Raw genomic sequence first — 20,030 nt, forward strand, 5'->3', positions numbered from 1 at the left:
TATATTACTTATTGCATTTCTATTTCAATTTATTCTATTGGATTAATATAATAGAGTTTATCGATCCTTAAATTATCGGCTCTATAAAATAAAAGTGAGATGAGATTGTAGTATTTAACCATTACTTTTTTCAGTGATAACGTTCTCACATATCGAGCAATGTTACTTACTACATTTTTATTTCAATTCATTTTATTAGACTGATATGATAGTATTTATCTACCTCTGAATTATTAACTCTATAAAATAAAAGTAAGATGAGGTTGTAGTATTTAACTGTTGTCTTTTGTTAGATACAAAAACTAGTATTTGAATTCAAAAGAAATATCAAGAATCTTTGTCACTTTTGATTCGAACGGAAGAGAAAAAATAAAAATTATCAGGAATGCTTTCAAATATTAAGTAAGAAATAGCCCATTTGAATAGAACAAAAAAAAAAACCGAATGCGTCTAGTTTGGCTAGAAAAGCCATGAAAAAAGAAAAAGAAAAGAAAATGAAATCCTAAAAGTTAAATAGATTTTGTGTATGTTCCATAGGAGTTTTGATTTTGTGGTGCTGCTGCCTATTGTTTACGATGATGTAAGATCTGAGTATATTATGAAGTTCAAGAATAATAGTCACAGTATATGTCATAGACTATGTCATGAAAATTGCAAGTAATTTAAATTTTTTATACTGATATTTACAAAACAGGCCCAAAGCATTTGGGCTTATGGGACAAAAAGACCGGTCAAGAACCCTGTTCGGCCCAATATAAAAAGCCAACGTCTTCTTTTCTTTAGAATTTTGAGGAGCGTTTTCGAGGTACCGCTCAAATCCAAATTCAAATTTTCATTCTCTCTCTGTGCAAATCTACCAACTTCCCAAATTAACCCTCAATCTCTTCGCTCTCCTCCTTCCTCTTCTGTCCATCACCAGCCGTCCATTTCTCAGATCGACTGCCGGACTCAGATTCGAGTTTTCCTCGGATGCGATCCCCGGGCCCACTCCAAGAACTCTCCTGAAAAAAAGCTCTGAATCCGAGTCCCAGCCTGAGTTCAATTTGTGTTCTTGGATTCGAACATGGCTTCTCGTAACCAGAATCGACCTCCTCGTAGTCCCGCAACTGTAAGCCCTTATTTCTTCACTTCTGCTTTTTTTTTTTTAAATTTTTTTATTTTATTTTTATTTATTATTATTATTTTTTTATAATTATTGTTATTATTATTCTTTTAAAAAGAATTTCCTTTTGGCTGGTGAGAAACCGAAGGAAAAGAGAAGAAAAATGAAAGAACACGAATTTCTGGATCTTAAGTTTCGTGTCTTTTTTGGCCGGTTGTTCAGGTGTTTCCGAAGTGCTGCATTGTGTTAATTCATATGTTTTTTTTCTGCATTTTAGTGACCGAATTGCACTCTAAACTCTGTTTGGATGCCGGGGAAATAATGTCGTTTCCATGTTTCAGATGGATTAGTTCGGCTTCTTCATGTGTGTTATGATTAAGTAATAATTTTGTGTAATTTTGTTGTAGAAAAAGGATGGTGTTGACTATGTTCCTGTAGACAAGCGGCGGAGGATTGGAGCAGCAAGAATGGTCGGACCGGCAAGCACTGGGCGTGTGCGACAGGCATTTTCCGTGGTTAACAATAGGCAGGATGTTACGGCCGCTAGTGATATGGGCAGCGCTGAGGGTTCGGATTGTGGAATTGTGGAGTTCACAAAAGAAGAGGTTGATGCGTTGTTAAATGAGAAGTTGAAGGGGAAGAAGTTTGATCTTAAGGTTTATAGTTGTCTTGATGGATTTAAAGGATGTTTGAGTATAAATTGTTTGTGGGTTTTCTTCTTTGAGCTTTGATATGCTTTTTTTTTGGTTCTATGCTTGGTAGGGAAAATTGGAGCAAATGACTGAGCAAATAAAGAGGCTTAAACTTTGCATCAAATGGTTCCAACAAGTTGATGAAAACCATGTTCTTAACAAGGAAAAGCTTCAAAGTGCAATGGAGTCTGTTGAGAAAAAGTGCAAGGATAATGGTTCTGATTCAATATCGATTAGAACAATGATGTTCTTTTATTTTTTCTCATTTTATTTGAATTTATTTTACACTTAATGTGTCTTTTCTGTATATGTGCATTTCTGTGTGTTTATCCTCGTGTGTGCATGTGATGAACACAAAATCATTATATGTTCCATGAAGCATTATGATGAAGCATTGTGAAGTTTTTTAGTTGGTAAGGTACACATTCACCCGATGGGACTTGAACCCACAACCTCACCCTCCACCTTGCTACAAAGGACAAAAGGAGGAAGTATCAATTGAGCTAAAGCTCATTGGAAATTGAGTTGAACAACTCATCTCCAGAGTGAAATACAACTAGTTAAATCAAGGTGTTGAATCATGGAACGATAGCAATATAGGTTCTCAATTCAGACATTAGTATAATTGTTCTCAATAAAAATCAAAAGAATTTGTTTGGACCTCCATGCCTTAATGGAAGTCTTTCATTTGATGGATGTGTAGTTTCTCATGTGGTTAAAGTGTCTGATTCATTACAGTTCTAGATAATAGGAACACTTTTTTTTGTTTTTTGTTTTTTGTTTTTAATTTAGATTCATTCTATTTTTTAGAGGTGGAGATGAATAGCAAGATGGAGGAGTTCAATGTGATTACTTCAGACTTGAAGAAAACTATCTCTTCTTTAGAAGAGAGAGTTGCAAAGGAAGAATCATATAAGTTGGTAATATTTCCAGTCATTGCATTTTGTATGAACAGGTGATACATGTACATTTCTACATCTCATTTATTCTGGTTTGATGACTAGGATGCAATTGAATGCCATAGAAATGAAAAAGAAGCAAGGGTTGCTGGTGAGAAGTTGCAAGCTTCTCTTTTGGCAGAGCTGGAAAAAACTCGGCAGGAGAAATCAGTTGCTGAACAAAAGGTAATTTGAATTCATACTGTGGTTGTCTTACGCTTGTCATTTGGTGAGGGTTAGTGGTTGTATTCTTTGAATTTGGTGAATTATGAATGTTAGGCTTAATTGTTGTGCCAGTTTAAGTTTGTTTAACTCTACAGATTAGCTCACTGATGATTTTCTCTCGCCATAAATTGGTTGAATCGCAGGCAGCCTCATTTGAGGATATGTACAAGCGAGCACAAGAGTACAACGTGAGTTTACAACATTATAACAGCAAACTCCAGAAAGATAGTGAAACACATAGTGAGTCACTCAAACGACTTGAAATGGAGAAATTGACTATTGTGGAGAACCTTAGCAATTTGAGGTGTCACAATAAGGCATTGCAAGATCAGTTAGCTTCGTTCAAAGTAAGTTCTTAGGTTATATATATATATACACACATTGCAATTGTGTTTGTTTGCCACCTGTTTTCTCCAAATTGAATTTTAAAATTAAATGGAGTTCAACAAACTGATTGGTATTTTTTTGTTAATTTCTGTTTCGTTTATGCATATTGAATTTGTTCTTGTGTTGGACATTCTTCACATTGAGTGGGGTATATTGTTAATATCATTGTGCGTGTATTGACTTTGCCTCATGCGGACCAATTTTTCTCACACCCTAAAAGAAGCTCTTCCTTATTGCTACTGTCATCATGGCTTGTACTAAGAGTTCTGCTTGTACTTACCTTTGTTTATGATATAAAAGTCAACCTTGACTCGCATAAGAATTATACAATTTAGATCTTAAAACTATAATGGGTGACCTATTTATACACTTTATATCTTAAAACAATAGAAGGATTAGGCAAGAATTGAAGAAGTTTAGAAAGTTAAAAAAAAAAAATTAATGAGGGGTTTGGAATTCATATTTTTGATCCACTCATCAGGATTTCGTTTGGCACTAGAAGCATTTTACATATTCATGAACACTCCCGTGATTTTTCAAGGTGTCATGACTGTTGTCTTGTTCAATCTTACCTTTTAGGCTTCACAAGACGAGTCTATAAAGCAAAAAGAATCATTGTCAAATGAACTGAGATGCCTTCGAGGGGAACTACAGCAAGTGAGGGATGACCGTGATCGCCAAGTGACACAGGTGCAGACTTTAACTGCTGAATTAGTGAAGTATGAAGAATGCACTGGGAAGACATGTGCTGAGTTGGATAATTTGACGATAAAATTAAATGCCTTGGAGGTTTGTTTTGTTACTAATTTATATACGACATATATATACCTACCTTCAATAGTTGTAAGATTTTGGACCCTTTTATAGGAGACATGTTCTTCTCAAAGGGAGCAGATTTGCATACTGCAGCATCAGCTTGCTGCTGCGAATGAGAAATTGAAGGTAATGCTAATTGTGTAAAGGTTGTAGGAAGGTTGCTAATGTTTTCTTATGTTCTGCATAGGGCATCATCAGGATGCTTGTAGATTCTTACATGTATTTTAGATTTAATCAAGCGGACCCCACAATAATGCTTAGTTTCTTTTCTTAGATTGCTGATTTATCGTCTTCAGAAACAATAGCAGAGTTCGAAGCACAAAAGAAAGTTGTGCGTGAACTACAAGATCGCCTTTTAGATACAGAGTTTCAACTCAGTGAAGGAGAGAAGTTAAGAAAAAAACTGCATAACACTATTTTGGTAAGTATGCATTCATATCTTATTGTTCAATGTTTATGAGGCTTCACCTGCATTAAGTTGCCTCTTGTTGCAGGAACTAAAAGGAAACATTCGTGTTTTTTGCCGAGTACGTCCTTTGTTGCCTGATGACGGTGTTGGAACAGAAGCTCCAATCATTTCTTACCCTACAACAACAGAAGCTCTTGGCCGTGGCATTGACTTGACACAAAGTGGTACGGCTGTATCTGTTGTCCCAATGACATTTCATTGTAGAAATCTTTTGATGTATTCATTTTGTTATTCATTACAAGTTTGTTGTTTGTTATTTAGTATAAAAATTTTGTGCTATCATTTAATGTATTTAATATTAGCAGGGCATAAATATCCTTTCACATTTGACAAGGTGTTTAATGATGAGACGTCACAACAAGATGTTTTTGTAGAAATATCACAGCTGGTACAGAGTGCACTTGATGGCTATAAGGTAAATCTGTTGTGTTTGCCTCTTCTTTTCAATTTTGACATTATTATCAAGTACATTAGAATGTGTTCTATTGAGGTTCCTGAATAGCATTATTACCAAGTAAATATGTTGAAGTTGCATTCTGGCATGTCACCAATGGAGAATGTAAATGCAATTTTTATGCTACACTAAAAGTTATGCTTTGTTTGGTTGCATATCATCTGTTACATAAGTTTGCTTTGCCTTTTATACTGAAATTGTATTAATCTAACGTTGGGGGTATTTTGGTAGGTTTGTATATTTGCTTATGGTCAAACAGGCTCAGGTAAAACTTATACCATGATGGGTAAGCCAGAAACCTCGGAGCAGAAAGGGTTGATACCACGTTCACTTGAACAGATCTTCCAGGCCAGTCAGTCCCTTCAATTGCAGGGATGGAAATACAAAATGCAGGTAAACTATCTAGAATTTTTGGTTTTAGTCTACTTTCATTTTCTACTAAATTTTTTAACAATTTCTCATGAACATTTGTAGGCTTCAATGTTGGAAATATACAACGAGACAATCCGTGATTTATTATCAACAAATCGATCAAGTGGATTTGACATGTCACGGACGGAGAATAGCGTTCCAGGAAAACAATATACAATTAAACATGATGCAAATGGAAACACATATGTTTCTGACCTCACAATTGTTGATGTTTGCAGTATAAAAGAGATTTCGTCTCTTCTGCAGCAAGCTGCACAAAGCAGGTAAAACACCCTAGTGTATTTGGTACTAGAGGTTGTGTTCTTTCTACTTGTTAGAGATAATAATAGGATATTCCTTATCTATTGTGTTATGCATTTTGTAGCAGGCTTCTGTCTGCATATCTTTTAGAGTTTTGTCTTAAAGTGAGATGTAACCAGTTTTAGAGATGTGTTGCTTCATGCCTATAGAATTTGAAATAAGAAATGCCAATTATTTTTTTACACATTGAGGCATAAATAGACTTACACAATCTAAATCTTCAAAAAGTTCATACATAGACAATATTAAATTGGACATAGAAATTGTATCGCATTTTTTTCATTGTATGGTTTTCTTTGAGATTTGATGTCTATATTACTTGGATAAGTAAAATTTAATGCAGAATGGTTGTTACATTTTCTTTTAGGTCTGTGGGAAAGACACAAATGAATGAACAATCATCAAGAAGCCATTTTGTCTTCACATTGCGCATATCTGGTGTAAATGAGGTATATTTTCTCATAATGCTATATATTTCATGTTTGTGCTTAAAGCATTGTCTATATCTTGCGTGTTTTTTTATCGGTTATGCGCTTTTCTTGTTTTGCTAGAACACTGAGCAACAAGTACAGGGGGTTTTAAATCTCATTGATCTTGCTGGAAGTGAGCGACTATCAAAGAGTATGTCAACTGGAGACCGGTTGAAGGAAACTCAGGTGTTTATTTGTTGAATTTCATCAATCACCGACTTCTTTGAATTTGTTAATAGTATCTATGTTCTTAATATGATTTATGCCAATTTCTTTTTTGGCAATCAGGCTATCAATAAAAGTTTATCTTCTTTGGCTGATGTAATATTTGCATTGGCAAAGAAGGAGGATCATGTTCCTTTTAGGAACTCAAAGCTGACATATCTTCTCCAGGTACTGTTGTGTTTGAACTTCCCAACCATTTGATGGTATGCTTATGCGCACTATTGTGATTTATAATGTCATTTTCTTTTTATTCAATACATATACAGCCATGCCTGGGTGGGGATTCCAAGACCTTGATGTTTGTAAACATCTCTCCTGATCCTTCTTCCGTTGGTGAGTCTCTTTGCTCTCTTCGGTTTGCTGCCAGAGTCAATGCTTGTGAAATTGGGATTCCTCGACGTCAGACAACAGTGCGGCCTTTAGATTCTCGTTTGAGTAGTTGACATGGGGATGGGGTGTTCCTTAGTTGCTTTCTTATTTGTATGAACAATGGTTGTAATGTTTATAATGGAGTGGATTGCTTGTATCAATTGTTTGTACCTGTACCTCTGTTTCTAGCTACTACTAATTTGTACTTTAGATTTATACTTAGGGCCGTGTTTGGAAGCCGGGGCAGATGCTTTTATTGGCCTTGTGTGAGATTGATCTGTCAGTGTTATACTGAAATGTTCATCACTTTGATGATTACAGGTATAAAAAGGAGATGTGTTGTTTAATATAAATATATTCATTACAACACGTTTATTGAATGGATGGACTGTTCTTATATCATCATCATAAATTGAGTGGTTTCAAAATTGCTGTGGACCACCTTCCACAGCAATTTTAGACCTTTCTGAATGTTGTCGGTGCCCATTGTTTTTTGTTCAACACTGGGATAAAGTTTCCTGGACAAATAGTGAATTTATATGATGAAATTCTGTCCGTAGATGCATTTTATTTGACCGAGTGAGGGGCTAGAATGTAAAAGGCAGTTTCTTCCAGCAGCTACCTATCCAATCCCAACATTTTTTAAATCCAGAAAACTGAATCAGAAAATGGCATATCCCAAAAAACGACCTATCTTTTTTTTTTTCCATTACCTGTGATGTGATCTCCTGTCGTATTCACTTGATTCGTGTTTATCGTGAATATTTTAAAAAAGAAAAAGAAAAAGTAATTTGCTGTGGCGAAATTACTGAAATATATCAAATAAGTTAAAAAGAGGAAAGAATTGGACAAGATTAGAAGAGACAATAAGGAACAGAAAAGAAAATCCAAGGGCTGTCTTGCCCTTAATCAACCTACCACTTTCACATGTAGCTGTAATGTATATCCGTGTAAGAAAGTGGGTCCAACTACAAACCTCACATATTTTAGGGGGAGGCAACCCATACCTTGTTGTAGTAGCTTCTTTCAAAAGTCACCCAGAAGAAGAGGAGGAGAGGAGGAAGGAGGAGAGATGGAAGTGGAAGGGCAAGGCCATGTTCCAGAGCAGCAGAATAAATCCAGAGTTGTGAAGGTCGACTCTGTGGAATCATGGGACTTCTATGTTTCCCAAGCCACCAATCAAGGCTGCCCTGTAAGTTTCCCTCAAACCCCACAAATGTTTACACTATAAACTCCCTCTTCTCCTTTGCCTTTCTTATTGAAACTCATATTTGTAGTTCTCTTCCATATGGGTCTGGAAAACAATCCCTTCAAATCTTCTTCACACCCTTTTACTTTTTTTTTTTTTTTTCCTTCTTTTGGTGAGTTATTTAGATTTGGATGATCTCGAATACAATTGTGGCTGTTAAATTTATGGTAGATTGTTGTACACTTCACTGCTGCATGGTGCATGCCTTCAGTGGCTATGAACCCCTTTTTTGAGGAATTGGCTTCAAGCTACCCTGATGCTCTGTTTCTCACAGTTGATGTTGATGAGGTTAAGGTAATTCATCTCATCTTTACAAGATTAATGATTTATTTGTTACTTTGTTTAATCTTCATTACCCCACCATCTTCCTATACCAGCCTGCTAATTAGCATTATTTTTTAATAAATAGTTTATCCCAAGACATGAAAGTCAACATTAGGGCAATATTGCCTATTACTCCACGTATTAACTGCGGATTGATACGTTATCTATATGAGGTGTATTAACATCTGTTTCTGGTCATGTGATGTACTATCTACAACTTGAAACTCGACCTTTTCCAGATATTTTGAAATTAAAAGAAATTGTTGAGTACTCTTCACCTAGATTCGATTTGATTTGCTTTGTTTTATTATATATATATATATATATATATATATATAAGAGATAAATATGTAACACTTTTCCCCATATTAATATCTCACAAATATTACAAATATTACATTATGCTAACGTAGTAAGGTCTAGTGGTCCCAAGAGATAGCTCAATCGGTTGGGGACCCTAATGAAGCGGATGTCACTAGTTGGAATCTCCTTCCCCTTCTTGTGCGGACATCTCAAATTAAAAAAAAAAAAAAAAAAAGAGTAAGGTCTAGTGGCTATTTGCCATTAAAAAAGTTGACATTATACATGTCACTGTCACTTACAAAATATGTATATATTTAGTGGCCACCTCCTTTTCGGCGGACATGAATTTGTTATAAATTGGTTTATAGTTAATTTTTATAAACTTATCTAATAAAGTGACATGTGTTCCATAACTATTAAAAAAATATGTGAAAAATACATATTATTAAAAAAAACATATACTTCTCAAATGTTAAGAGACAAATGTCACTTTATTAGATAAGCTTGTATGAATTAGCTACAATCAGTCACATGACAGAGACCCTCGAGGTCGAGGGCTTAGATTTAAGATTCTTTGAATTGATGTTGGTGATTAATATATGTGGATGGTGATTAGGTAATAATATATTTATGCAATTTGATTGGTCAGGAGGTAGCAACCAAGCTGGAGATAAAGGCCATGCCCACTTTTTGTCTGATGAAGGACGGTGGTCCAGTTGACAAGCTTGTTGGTGCCAATCCAGAGGAGATAAGGAAAAGGATTGATAGTTTTGTTCACTCCTTTCGTGTATATACAGCATAGTTCATTTCAGTAACATGTATATGCATATGTATGGTATGGTATGGTATGGTATGGTACTCTCCATTTTCAAAATGTGAGATATGTGAATATATGATGGTCCACCATCAAAACAGATGATATGTAAGTTGGAGTGGAGTGTCTTGTGTAGGTGTGTATTTTCAATATCATAACTCTTTTTTTTTTTTTTTTTTTTATTTATTTATTTTTTTTTATATTTTTTGTTTTTTCATTCATAATGTTTGTTAAGTTATCAGAGCTACCTATCAATGTAAAATTTTCAAGTTTTGAGCTTTTCTTCGTGATTCCGGTTGGTATTATAAATTATTCGTATTTGGAACAATAATATTGTTTTTGACACAAAATATTGAAATTTTTTAAAATTAATAAAGTGTTTTGTCTATCACCTCTCGCTTGTAACCGTTGTTTTGAAAATTCAACTAATTTCATTGCATTCACAATAGCTTGATATTTTTGTTGTAATGTTTGAGATAACTCATATCAAATTTTCAAAGCACTTCTCATCAAATGTAAATTAAATGCAAATTTCAAAGTTTGGAGAAAATTACGTGAGTGTATTTTTTGCTCATGTTTTATGTTCAAAATATAAATTAGTTTTCACAATACCTTCAATCACATTAATGATAGAAGAAAACATGTGAATAAGACTAACATTTGCACTATAATGAGAATTTCAACATGTATTTTTAGACCTCTTGAGATTCATTTTTTGATTCAATCACGAAGTATGTCATGGATGTGCAAACAATGTAATAGTTAGACATATTACCTTCCAAAATAAGTGTTTAAAATCTATTCAACTCACATCTCATATTGTTAGCTTCACCATATCATTTCTCCTGCAATCTGTTAGTATTTAACCCATACTAACTCCATTGTATTTATGTCCTTTTTGTAGGTATGCTATTCGAAATTGGGAAATGAATTCAACTGGAAAGGAACCGGTCCCTTCATTTAGAAGGGCGAAATTATCATTTTATAATTTTTTTTTAACAATTCTACCCTTCATTTAGAAGGGACTGGCACCTCTCCAGTTGAATTCAACTAGAGAGGATCCTTCTCCTTGAAATTGGTCTTTATATGATAATCATAATTTTCTCTTCTTAAGTAGAAATTTATTGGTAGATTCACTAAATTTAACCCCACACAAATAATTTTTAAATTGAAATTAAGGGTAAATTTCAAATTTTATAAAAAAGTCGTGGGTGTAAACGTCATTGTCTCACTTTTAACGTTTTGATAGAGAAGTTCAAATTGATTGCAATTGAAAGTTTATCAGTTCAAATTGAGAGGTTTTGAAGTTCAAGAGGCTTGTCAAATTGAGTGATAATTCAGGGAACTTAAAGTGAAATTATCATTTATTATTTTGTAATGAGTAAATGATATTTAAGAGGCCACTGTCCGCAATCTTTGGAGAAGATTCGAATATAGTTGATGAGACTTCTAATCTTTTATTGCTTTTCATGGCATTAAAATAGACAAATGTTTGTAATACATCACATCTTTCCCTATTAATTTAACCTCACATTCTATTAATGGATCATGCATGAACAACATGAACAGAGTACAAAGTACATGGGTAGAACCAAACCGTGGGCTGGTCCTTTTCAATGGTCTCGTCCATATGTCCCTTCTTGTTTACTTAATATTCATTCCTTGAAAGTGAAGTGCAATACAATGCCTCATTGGTTACTTCCAACAAGCTACAAAGCTGCAATAATTGGATTCCAAGAATACGTTTGGTATTGCCACTTCGCAGTTGAAAAGTGTGATTTTATACAAAATCAGGTATCGTACTAAATTATGGCACATTGGTAGGTTAAGGATGTTGCCTAATTTCTCACCAAGAATAATAAAATAGTTAGGATGAAGAAATGAAAAGCTATCATTTGCACCACTTCTCGGTTGTTATCTAAGCAGTTGACATGTTGGCTCTCACGGCCCATTGAGGATTGCGATTTGGGCCGAGCCCTGGACCCAAACTTGTATTTTTGAACTATGCTGATTGGACGATATACGGGTAAAAAATTCTATTACCAACAAAATCCGCACAAAAAAAAAGAAAAAAAAAATTGAAGTATCTATGCAGCAGGTGAACTTGATGTTGAATGTGCAGATTGGTTCCAAATGCTTTAACTTTAACAGGTTTCAATCATATATGGCGGACCATGGGACTCCCTTAAGATTTTAGAAACGTTTCAAATGAATCTATTCAGATCCATTTGAAAAAGAAACGACAAGAATTCAAGTCTCTCTTTGGGCCTTTTGGGTAGTCGTTTGCGAAGCCCAAGCACTACAGAGAGTAACTTCAAAATCCAAGAATGCGAAGCCCAAGCCCAAGCCCATATACTCAATATCATCAACGTGTTGTTGCTGTTGTGCGTGCGTGTAAGCTTATGGCAGGCACTGTGTGTGGTGGTCCTGGTGGAGGTGGTGGCCTATCAGGATTCTCTCTCAAATGACAAGTCTCCCTGTTTCTGTGCTTCCCCACCATCATATTCCACCACCTTTTCGCCACTCATACTCATAGTACAAAATCCCAACCAACAAAAATCACCCATTCTTATACCCATCATTATCATCATCATCTTCATTCTTATTCTCTGATATCGCTTCGCAACCACGACGGCTTTTTGCGCCACTTTGGCTCTCGCCGGAAGTCTTGAATTTCCGGCCGGAAGTTTGACATGGGTTCTCAGGAAAATGAAAATCCCAGTTGGGTGGTGTTTGACGATTACGGTCTCATAGAGGACATCCGCGTCCCCTCCCTCCTCAATCCCACCGCTTTTGCTTCTACTACTTGGCCTCCTCCTCATCTTTCTTTTTCTGCCCCGACCTCTCTTAGGTAATTGTTTATTTTTGTCCCATTTATTTGGTAATTATAATTGACTTAATTTGGTTTCTCAAGAATTCAACCCCACCCCCCCCCCCCCCCCCCCCCCCCCCCCTTCTTTGATGCTTGGTTTTATGTTTGATTGATGAGTGGTACTAATCCTAGCAGGAAGAGGTACATTATTGTGATTTATGTGGTTTTAATGCAAAATCAATTATGAATATGTCAATGTATCACCGTATGACAGACTGCAAAAGCTTCTAATTAATGTGAAAGTAAAGAGAATTTTAATGTATTTTGTTGAAATAGGATAAATTTCTGATTCCCAAAATCTTTTTCCACGCCGCCTAAGGACACAGACTTGCAGTACGCAAGCAAAGCACGTGTCTCTCTGGTTTGGTTGGGTCTGAGAAGGGTTTCCCAATCCTTCAACAACCTAATATGTAAAGGATATTTTCTGGGTTTGGATTTGTATGAGTAGGAGAATGGAAGATTGAGAATGTAGAATGGATTATAGTAGAGATTGTATGATGGATAATACTAGATAGATGCAATATATTGAAAGATAAGAGCTGCACTCTAAGGCACAACCCGACCTTCATTGTAAGCATGTAACATAATACGCCACCGTACCATGGCCCATCGTCACTTCAACACTCAATCTTGCAGCCGCTGAGTCGTATTCTTGGTTGAGAGATCCGGACAGCATATACTGTGGGAGCAATGCTTTTACTCCGCAAAAATCCAAAGGATGGCACCCTTGGCCCTGCCACTAGGCTCTCCCCAATCCCTTTCAAAAGACCTATCGGAATCGACTTTTTGTGGTCGACAACTGCAGTCCTCAATGACAAGATCTCCATTTGCGAGGGCAGTCGAATACACATCTATAGTCCTGACATTGGCGAGTCCTCCACTCTTCCCAATTACCCTCCACTCGATTTAAACCTTGGGAATACTGAGATTTTTCCTACTTATGGTATGATCCTTTGTCCAACGAGCACAAGGTCGTCCTTGTTCAAACGGTCAGAGCAGTGAAGAGGCTTTTCTGGGTTTTCACACAGGGCAGTAGATCATGGAGTTGGATAGAACCTCTTGTACTTGAAGAAAAATTTAGTTTTCCGAGTGAACTTGAAAAGGTTATTTTTGGTAATGGCACAATTCATTTTATTTGTCATCTTGCCGATCCTGCTGCACGTTTGCGTCGCACAAGTGGTCTGCCTGAGAAATTTTTATTGGCTTTTGATAACAACTTAGAAAGATCCCGCTTCCCGATAATTCCTTCCCCAGAAAGCTAACTCAATCTGGTGGACGTTTGGCTTTGATAGAACTTAGAAGACTTTAAATCTCAGCGGTTTTATTTCAGGCTGTGGGCGAGTTCCGATGGCGTGGAGTACGACAAGTTGCAGTTTTGGATATTGGAGGACTACAATAATCTCAAGTGGGTTAACAAACCAATTCATTTACCTTTTGGTTGGATTAGGTGTAAAGATCTTCTTGCCTTCAACCATAACACCGGCAAGATGTTGCTACAATTGTGAGATGAAAACTTATTCCTCTATTATAATACCAAGACAGGAACTTTTAGGGAGGCCCAAGTCTCTGGATTTCCCAATGCAGCGAGGATGAATGTTTTCGTTTTCATGTCCTCGGCGTTAAGTTGCATGATGAGATGGAGAGGCAGAAAAGTTTCTGAGAAGTCAAGTGGTAAGGGTAGATGACAAAGGGGATGATGATGCTTCAGCACCAGAAATAATCATGTGCATCCTCTTAGTGCAGCTGCTGCTTCTGTTGTACGATTATCCTCCAAACTGATTATATCGCCTTTTTTTTTAAAGGAATAAAGATAGAGTAATAGTAGTAATGCTGTAATACTAAAAGAAAGACCCATGTTCCTCTTGTGTTATTTGAAAATTAATGTTGCTTTTAAAATTACAATTGGATGAGATGAGATGGTCAAATACCTGAACTTAGAAATGGTCAAAGGACCGTTCCAACAAATGGTTTCAGAGTCAGGGTCATAAGTTCGAGTTGCGAGAGCGTCACATTTAGGGAGGGATTGTTGAGTTGCAATAGTGCCGCTCTACTCACTTGGATGACTCTTAAAACATGCCTTGCGGGGTGCGATTTCGAGTGCTATAAAAGGTTTTGACTTCCCTTATTGGACACTAATTGATTTTCAGATGAAATGGTCAAAAGTCCTATTTCAATTTTATTTTATTGGTAAAAGTTAGCGTATTAGACCTTCCTTTATTCTGAGGTGGCATGATTAGCTGACACCTACTTGAGGAGTGTTGTACCCGAACCCATATAGCTAATTTTGGTTAAATGGTGTTTCAACATTATATCAGAACCCTCAAAACTCTCCAACAAGGGATGATGCCGAAATTGTGAATTTCTTTTGCAGTGTGGGGTTGTAAATAGAAGGGAAAGTTGGTGATACTTGCAATCACTTCTTTTCCCTTCTTACAAAAAAATCTAATATTTGAGAAGGGTTTTCAGCATTTAAGAAGCCAAAAGGGTTTTGAAAATTTGTTCAAAAGACCCTAAGTGGTTCCTGCTTTTTTTTTCTTTTTCTTTTCCTACTCTTTTAAGCTGTTTGATTAAAAACATGGGCTGTGTCTTGAGCAGGATCAACTGCAATTATCTATTTATTTATTAATCTTCTAAATCTTGTGTAATATATAAGCACATGTTTTATCTTGTTGTTTTGGCAGTGTGGAGAATGAAGGCTCATTTGCAAATTCAGATAGTCTGAAGGAAATTGGCTCTCTAAAACGGTAGACTGCCATGCGGCCCAAAGTTATAAAATGGATGGTTATTCCTGTATTCCATTACGACCTTGTTGTTTTGTAGGGTGTTGGAAATTGTATTTAAGCTCTTAGGTCTGGCTTTGTTTTAGTATCAATGGATCTTCTAATCTCAAACTGATTATATTCCACAAAATTTCACTATTTATTCTCTATGTATCTCAATTTCCCCCTCCTTTTCTTGGTTTATTTCTCTGCTTTTTATTTTTTATTTTTTATTTTTTTCATGTGCTAAATTTCAGTAGAATTATTCAATCACAGGGTGCGGTCTGGATCATGCAGTGCTTCTGGTTCCAAAGCATGTAGAGAGAAAATGCGGAGGGATAGACTGAATGACAGGCATCCTCTAATTCTCTCTTTCTTCTTCTTCTTCTCTCTCTCTCTCTCTCTCTCTCTCTCTCTCTCTGAGTCTCTCATGTTGACTTTGGCATTATCTTAAGGTTCACGGAATTGAGTTCTATCCTGGACCCTGGAAGGCCTCCCAAGATGGACAAGGCTGTTATGCTGAGTGATGCTCTGAGAATGTTGACTCAATTACGAGGTGAAGCCCAGAAGTTGAAGGAGTCAAAGGAGAATCTGCAAGAGAAGATTAATGAAATGAAGGTGCGCTTGGGTTTTCTTGTTTCTGTTTTCTGTTTTTTCTCTTTAGAAGGGATATGGAAAATGCCCTTACTGTTTGGAATTATTCTATATATCTGAGTGCTGCAAAGTAATGCATAAGGAAAACGGGCAAGTTGCACGTGCATTCAATTTGTTTTGGTCACGCTGAGTGGAGCTTTGTTTGTATAGGCAGAGAAGAATGAGCTTCGTGATGAGAAGCAGAGGCTAAAGACAGAGAAAGAGAACCTTGAGCGGCAAGTAAAAGCTTTGACTACTCAACCAGGCTTTTTGCCTCATCCTCCTGCAATCCCAGGTCCATTGTCTGCCCCTGGCCAAGTTGTTGGCGGCAAGCTGGTGCCATTCATGGGGTACCCTGGGGTTTCCATGTGGCAGTTCATGCCGCCGGCTTCTTTTGATACCTCACAAGACCATGTCCTCCGTCCCCCAGTTGCATAAGGTGGGAGGGCTTTTTTTGTTTTTTTTGTCTGCATTCCTTTTGCAGAAGGAAGCCATTGTTCGTGAAGTCTCTTGTTGTTTCTATTTCTATCAAGTTTGCAATAATAAGGCTGGATTAGGTGGATGACAAATGTTATTTAAGAAGTTGGGAAAACCCATTGGTCGTTGATTTGTTGGAACAGCTTGTAGGTTAATTTTATTAACCAAATTGGTAATCTAGGTACCATTTTTCACTGGTCAAGCATATATCTTATTAATTGTTCTCGAGTCGATGTATGTACATGGTTTGTAGGGAAAAGTTGGATGGCCTCAATCCTGCAAGAGTCAACTCGATTGGTTGGTTCGTTTGAAACTATAAGATCTGCTGTTCGAATCCTCACTCAACCGATATGTGGTTATTGGAGGTGGGGCCGTGTATTCAGGGTTTATCCGATAATGATGGGTCACAATGTGACTCTGCCTTGAAGGAATTCAACGTCATAAAAAAGAAAGAAAGTTGGAAGGCGTCCATTATGATAGTTTATTTGATTTATTGATTGAAACTTCAGAATTTGTAATTTATATATATATTTTAATTTTCTAATTGATTAAGGAAAATGGTTACAAGGAAAAATCTTTCACATTCTTGATCCGAAAGGAAGAGATAATGAGCGATCCTAAAATCGAAAGAAGGGTGGACACCCCAACAACAAACCCAAAACAAATTAAAATAGTGCAGAAATAATTATAAAGCTTAGGAAATAGGTCAAACAAGTGACTTAGTCATCTCAAAGGGCCGCACAGAGCAGTTACATAAGCAAAATGAGCACAGATTAAGATGAATCTATCTGAACCTCTACTTAGAAACAATACTGATCACTGGGAAGAGGTTGAAGCCGAATATGCACTGTCAAAGTCCGATGCAGTGAAGAAAGAAGAGAGAGGTACCAACATAAAACCAGTTACAAAAGCCTCCACATCTGAATCTAACCAAGAAATAATAGGAGACAACAACCGAAAACAAAAACAATTGAAATACAAAAGAAATTACAAAAACACAATAAAACAATCAGCAGGTAGTAGCAATGGCTGGGAAACAGAAGACGGGAAACACTGACCGGCGCATAGGGCACACGCGTTGGCGAGTGTGAATCACGCTTGTCGTGGAGAGTGGCGGTCGGCGTTTGAAAGGTGGGATGCCGGATAGCACAGTGAAGAGACGTGTGGGGGTAAAAACATGGTAGAAGATTGTAGATCTAGTTTTGAAAAAAACGTGATCTAAAACCTTCAATAGATTCGGTGAAGAAACGGACAGTGCGGCACCATGGAGGGCTGAAGTTGGTGGACCGGCGTAAGCTGAGAGCTGGGAAAGGAGGAGGTCGGCGTTTCTGGTATGTACGGAAACAAAAAAAAAAAAAAAACACAGCAAAGAACAACAACGGGAAAGAGAACAGAGGAAGAAAAGGAGAAAGAGGGGAGGAGGAAAGTAAAAGAACCGTTCCTCCTCCCCTTAAAGCCCTCACAAGGAGGTGGAAAGGGCTTTTCTAGAGAGAAGGTAGAGCCTCTCTCTCTAGAAAAGAGGCATTCTAATGAATTGTTTCTTCAGAATTTGTAGTTGATTTCTGCCAGCAAGTTGTTTAATGAGTACTTATTTCTCTTCATTTGAAAAAATTCTTAGTAACTTAAACCGGAAAACTTACTAATTAGGAACCTATTTACAAAAATTGTTCTTAACAGGGTAATTTGAATCCCATGTATTTCCCAGAAACATAGTTTCTCCAAACATCTACAACTCCAAAGGTAGTCATCAGGACAGTACTCAAAGCCATCACAATGCTAACTGAGAATACGATGAGAGATGCCCTTCCATATTCATGAATTGCCCTCTTCACCACTACCAATCCAAGGAATGAAGCAGCACAGCAAATGATGGCAAAGATGAGGGCAGCGTCTGTGTGTTTCATACCCAGTAACACGTACTGAACTGCTGACATGGTTGATGAGAAGAAAACCATGAAAGAGCATGTCGCTGCTGTTACCTGCACCAAAAGATAAAAACAATAAATAAGAATTCCTGTCAGTTTAACGTCAATATGATGAAAAGAGAATGTTTTTGGAAATGGGATTAGAGGTCACCTCAGGCGCTATCCCAACATGAAGAAGAAGTGGGCTTATAAGCATTCCACCTCCAATTCCAAACACACCACCTAAAATCCCTGCTAATAATGCCATCATTGGGAAGATAAGTTTGTTTGATGGTCTTTCTCTAATCAGGTCTTGATCTTCATCCTTCACAAAAGAGTAAAAATTTATGTTAGATTATTAATTAAATGATTAACTTAGGCTTTTGGGATCGTGGCAATCTATAGAAGTACGAAGAATTTGAACCAAATAAATCTAGGAAAACTGATATTCAATCCTTTTGTCAAGCACCTCATGATTGGAAGCCTGATGTTGAACGCTCTCCTTCTTGCATAGGATCCAGGCGGTGAAAATCATGGCCAGAGGAATTTGGAGTGATGAGATAATCCAGTAAACCACTCCACAAGGTTCTATTTGAATTATACCCTGCACATATTTCCAACAACACATGGTAAGAGCATGTAATTATATTTTAAAAATTTAATGAATATTTTAAAGGTATGTAATGTAATTATTGTTAATTTTGAAGATTAAGATTATCCTCAAGAAGGATATATGATTAGAAATGAAGCTAGCAGCCGTACCTGTCCTTGCCGATTGCCACGAAGAAGATACAGAGTTAAGAAGGAAAACCAGACAAGAACTAAGACTCCCATTTTCATCCATGGAAACCTCAATTTGCAATCTCCTTTGACACCCAAAAGAGGTTCTTTTGTAGCTTCGATCCCTTCACCTTCATCCAACCTCTTCTCTAATGTTTCACGCCCATTTCTTTTCAGCTCTTCAGATTCCATTTTCCAGTGCAGAACACCATTCTTATAGGTCTTTGAGGTAGACCAAGCAAGAAAAGTAGCAAAGAGCATAGTAATAAGCCATTCTGGGAAGACAAGGTTGCAAATCACTCCAATACTCACTCCTAACAACATGCATGGCTCCGACAGAAGTGCTATGTCAAAGTCAATCAATGTCCTGCCACCATATTTGGGATTAGTGCTTCGCAGGTTCCACATAAAATTTACAACTGACCCGCCTGTGACCATGAATGCTGAAAAACTTGATGCTGTCTTGAGGTCTACGCCTACCACAAGAGTTAATATGGGTATGAAAAGCCCGCCGCCGCCAATCCCTCCTGCGCTAGATATAGATGCGACTATGAAGCAGAGAATTCCTGCTACAACAACAGGGGTTGCTAATTTTAGTTGGTTTTCTTGTCTCTGCTGACTCCTCCATTGATAAAATTTGTTTATAAGTAAGTGCTTGATTCTGAGGGAGTTGGAAATGGATTCTGTTTGTTTTGCATGGGAATGATTAAAGGTGATGAAGAGGATTAGGGGAAGCATAAACCAACAAAGAGTACTAAGGTTCTTCATTTGTTTCGGAGTTCTAGAATGTTGATGGTGTTTTTTTTTTTTAAAAAAAATTTTTTGTGAGGAGCTTTTGATGGTGTTGTCTCCAGATGAACTGTACTCAGTGTCTTCTTATATAAGAGCAAGGAAGAGGTTGACCCGGGCCAGATTTACCTATTTTTGGTCAAATCTGTTTTAGAGTTTGTTTGGAATTATGATTTTGCAAGAATAATTTGTGGTTTTAAAAGATATCTCAAAATGTAAGGGGTTTGTTATTAAAGTATCTAAACAG

The 20,030-nt window shown here is 36.8% G+C and overlaps 4 protein-coding genes and 1 pseudogene across 5 annotated transcripts; 4 read left to right on the plus strand and 1 right to left on the minus strand.

The window, feature by feature from the left end:
- Positions 1-801: 801 nt before the first annotated feature.
- On the plus strand, positions 802-7,210 carry ATK1 (kinesin 1). Its single transcript, XM_059581298.2, has 17 exons — positions 802-1,108; positions 1,510-1,758; positions 1,865-2,009; positions 2,605-2,714; positions 2,799-2,918; positions 3,101-3,304; positions 3,924-4,133; positions 4,212-4,286; positions 4,435-4,581; positions 4,655-4,793; positions 4,935-5,044; positions 5,315-5,476; positions 5,558-5,778; positions 6,183-6,264; positions 6,367-6,471; positions 6,574-6,678; positions 6,777-7,210. Exons 1-17 carry the CDS (start codon positions 1,064-1,066, stop codon positions 6,951-6,953), a joined length of 2,406 nt encoding a protein of 801 aa, XP_059437281.1. The 5' UTR covers positions 802-1,063; the 3' UTR covers positions 6,954-7,210.
- Positions 7,211-7,916: 706 nt separating this feature from the next.
- CXXS1 (thioredoxin family protein CXXS1) lies at positions 7,917-9,704 on the plus strand. The gene is made up of 3 exons (XM_059581299.2): positions 7,917-8,071; positions 8,300-8,422; positions 9,405-9,704. Exons 1-3 carry the CDS (start codon positions 7,952-7,954, stop codon positions 9,555-9,557), a joined length of 396 nt encoding a protein of 131 aa, XP_059437282.2. The 5' UTR covers positions 7,917-7,951; the 3' UTR covers positions 9,558-9,704.
- A 2,270-nt stretch (positions 9,705-11,974) lies between these two features.
- Positions 11,975-16,395, plus strand: LOC132172748 (transcription factor ILR3). The gene is made up of 5 exons (XM_059584309.2): positions 11,975-12,420; positions 15,123-15,185; positions 15,477-15,554; positions 15,656-15,818; positions 16,005-16,395. Exons 1-5 carry the CDS (start codon positions 12,263-12,265, stop codon positions 16,269-16,271), a joined length of 729 nt encoding a protein of 242 aa, XP_059440292.1. The 5' UTR covers positions 11,975-12,262; the 3' UTR covers positions 16,272-16,395.
- On the plus strand, positions 13,132-14,901 carry LOC148589924 (uncharacterized; annotated as a pseudogene).
- Positions 16,396-17,980: 1,585 nt separating the features above from the next.
- On the minus strand, positions 17,981-19,762 carry LOC132172849 (sulfite exporter TauE/SafE family protein 2-like). Of its 2 annotated transcripts, none has more exons than XM_059584416.2 (4): positions 18,977-19,762; positions 18,684-18,818; positions 18,387-18,539; positions 17,981-18,289 (listed from the first exon to the last, which is right to left on the minus strand). In XM_059584416.2, the coding sequence occupies exons 1-4, from the start codon at positions 19,760-19,762 to the stop codon at positions 17,981-17,983; spliced, it is 1,383 nt and encodes a 460-aa protein (XP_059440399.2). The 2 variants fall into 2 exon arrangements, with proteins under 2 accessions (XP_059440399.2, XP_088368406.1); XM_088512280.1 differs by having other exon boundaries at positions 18,387-18,543; positions 18,676-18,818.
- Positions 19,763-20,030: the final 268 nt, after the last annotated feature.

This window comes from Corylus avellana, chromosome 1, assembly GCF_965113065.1.
Source record: "Corylus avellana chromosome 1, dhCorAvel1.hap1.2, whole genome shotgun sequence".
NCBI classification, from domain to species: domain Eukaryota; kingdom Viridiplantae; phylum Streptophyta; class Magnoliopsida; order Fagales; family Betulaceae; genus Corylus; species Corylus avellana.

What these genes read in the sequence shown, in the direction of transcription:
- ATK1 (XM_059581298.2), top strand. Translation starts at nt 1,064, where the DNA reads ATGGCTTCTCGTAACCAGAATCGACCTCCTCGTAGTCCCGCAACT. An exon ending in CTCCTCGTAGTCCCGCAACT is followed by an intron (nt 1,109 to 1,509) that starts GTAAGCCCTTAT and finishes ATTTTGTTGTAG; the next exon opens with AAAAAGGATGGTGTTGACTA. An exon ending in AATCAGTTGCTGAACAAAAG is followed by an intron (nt 2,919 to 3,100) that starts GTAATTTGAATT and finishes GTTGAATCGCAG; the next exon opens with GCAGCCTCATTTGAGGATAT.
- CXXS1 (XM_059581299.2), top strand. Translation starts at nt 7,952, where the DNA reads ATGGAAGTGGAAGGGCAAGGCCATGTTCCAGAGCAGCAGAATAAATCC. An exon ending in CCACCAATCAAGGCTGCCCT is followed by an intron (nt 8,072 to 8,299) that starts GTAAGTTTCCCT and finishes AATTTATGGTAG; the next exon opens with ATTGTTGTACACTTCACTGC. An exon ending in TTGATGTTGATGAGGTTAAG is followed by an intron (nt 8,423 to 9,404) that starts GTAATTCATCTC and finishes TTGATTGGTCAG; the next exon opens with GAGGTAGCAACCAAGCTGGA.
- LOC132172748 (XM_059584309.2), top strand. Translation starts at nt 12,263, where the DNA reads ATGGGTTCTCAGGAAAATGAAAATCCCAGTTGGGTGGTGTTTGACGAT. An exon ending in TCTGCCCCGACCTCTCTTAG is followed by an intron (nt 12,421 to 15,122) that starts GTAATTGTTTAT and finishes TTGTTTTGGCAG; the next exon opens with TGTGGAGAATGAAGGCTCAT. An exon ending in AGAAGATTAATGAAATGAAG is followed by an intron (nt 15,819 to 16,004) that starts GTGCGCTTGGGT and finishes TTGTTTGTATAG; the next exon opens with GCAGAGAAGAATGAGCTTCG.
- LOC132172849 (XM_088512280.1), bottom strand. Translation starts at nt 19,762, where the DNA reads ATGAAGAACCTTAGTACTCTTTGTTGGTTTATGCTTCCCCTAATCCTC. An exon ending in GTGGCAATCGGCAAGGACAG is followed by an intron (nt 18,819 to 18,976) that starts GTACGGCTGCTA and finishes AAATATGTGCAG; the next exon opens with GGTATAATTCAAATAGAACC. An exon ending in ATGTTGGGATAGCGCCTGAG is followed by an intron (nt 18,290 to 18,386) that starts GTGACCTCTAAT and finishes CTTTTGGTGCAG; the next exon opens with GTAACAGCAGCGACATGCTC.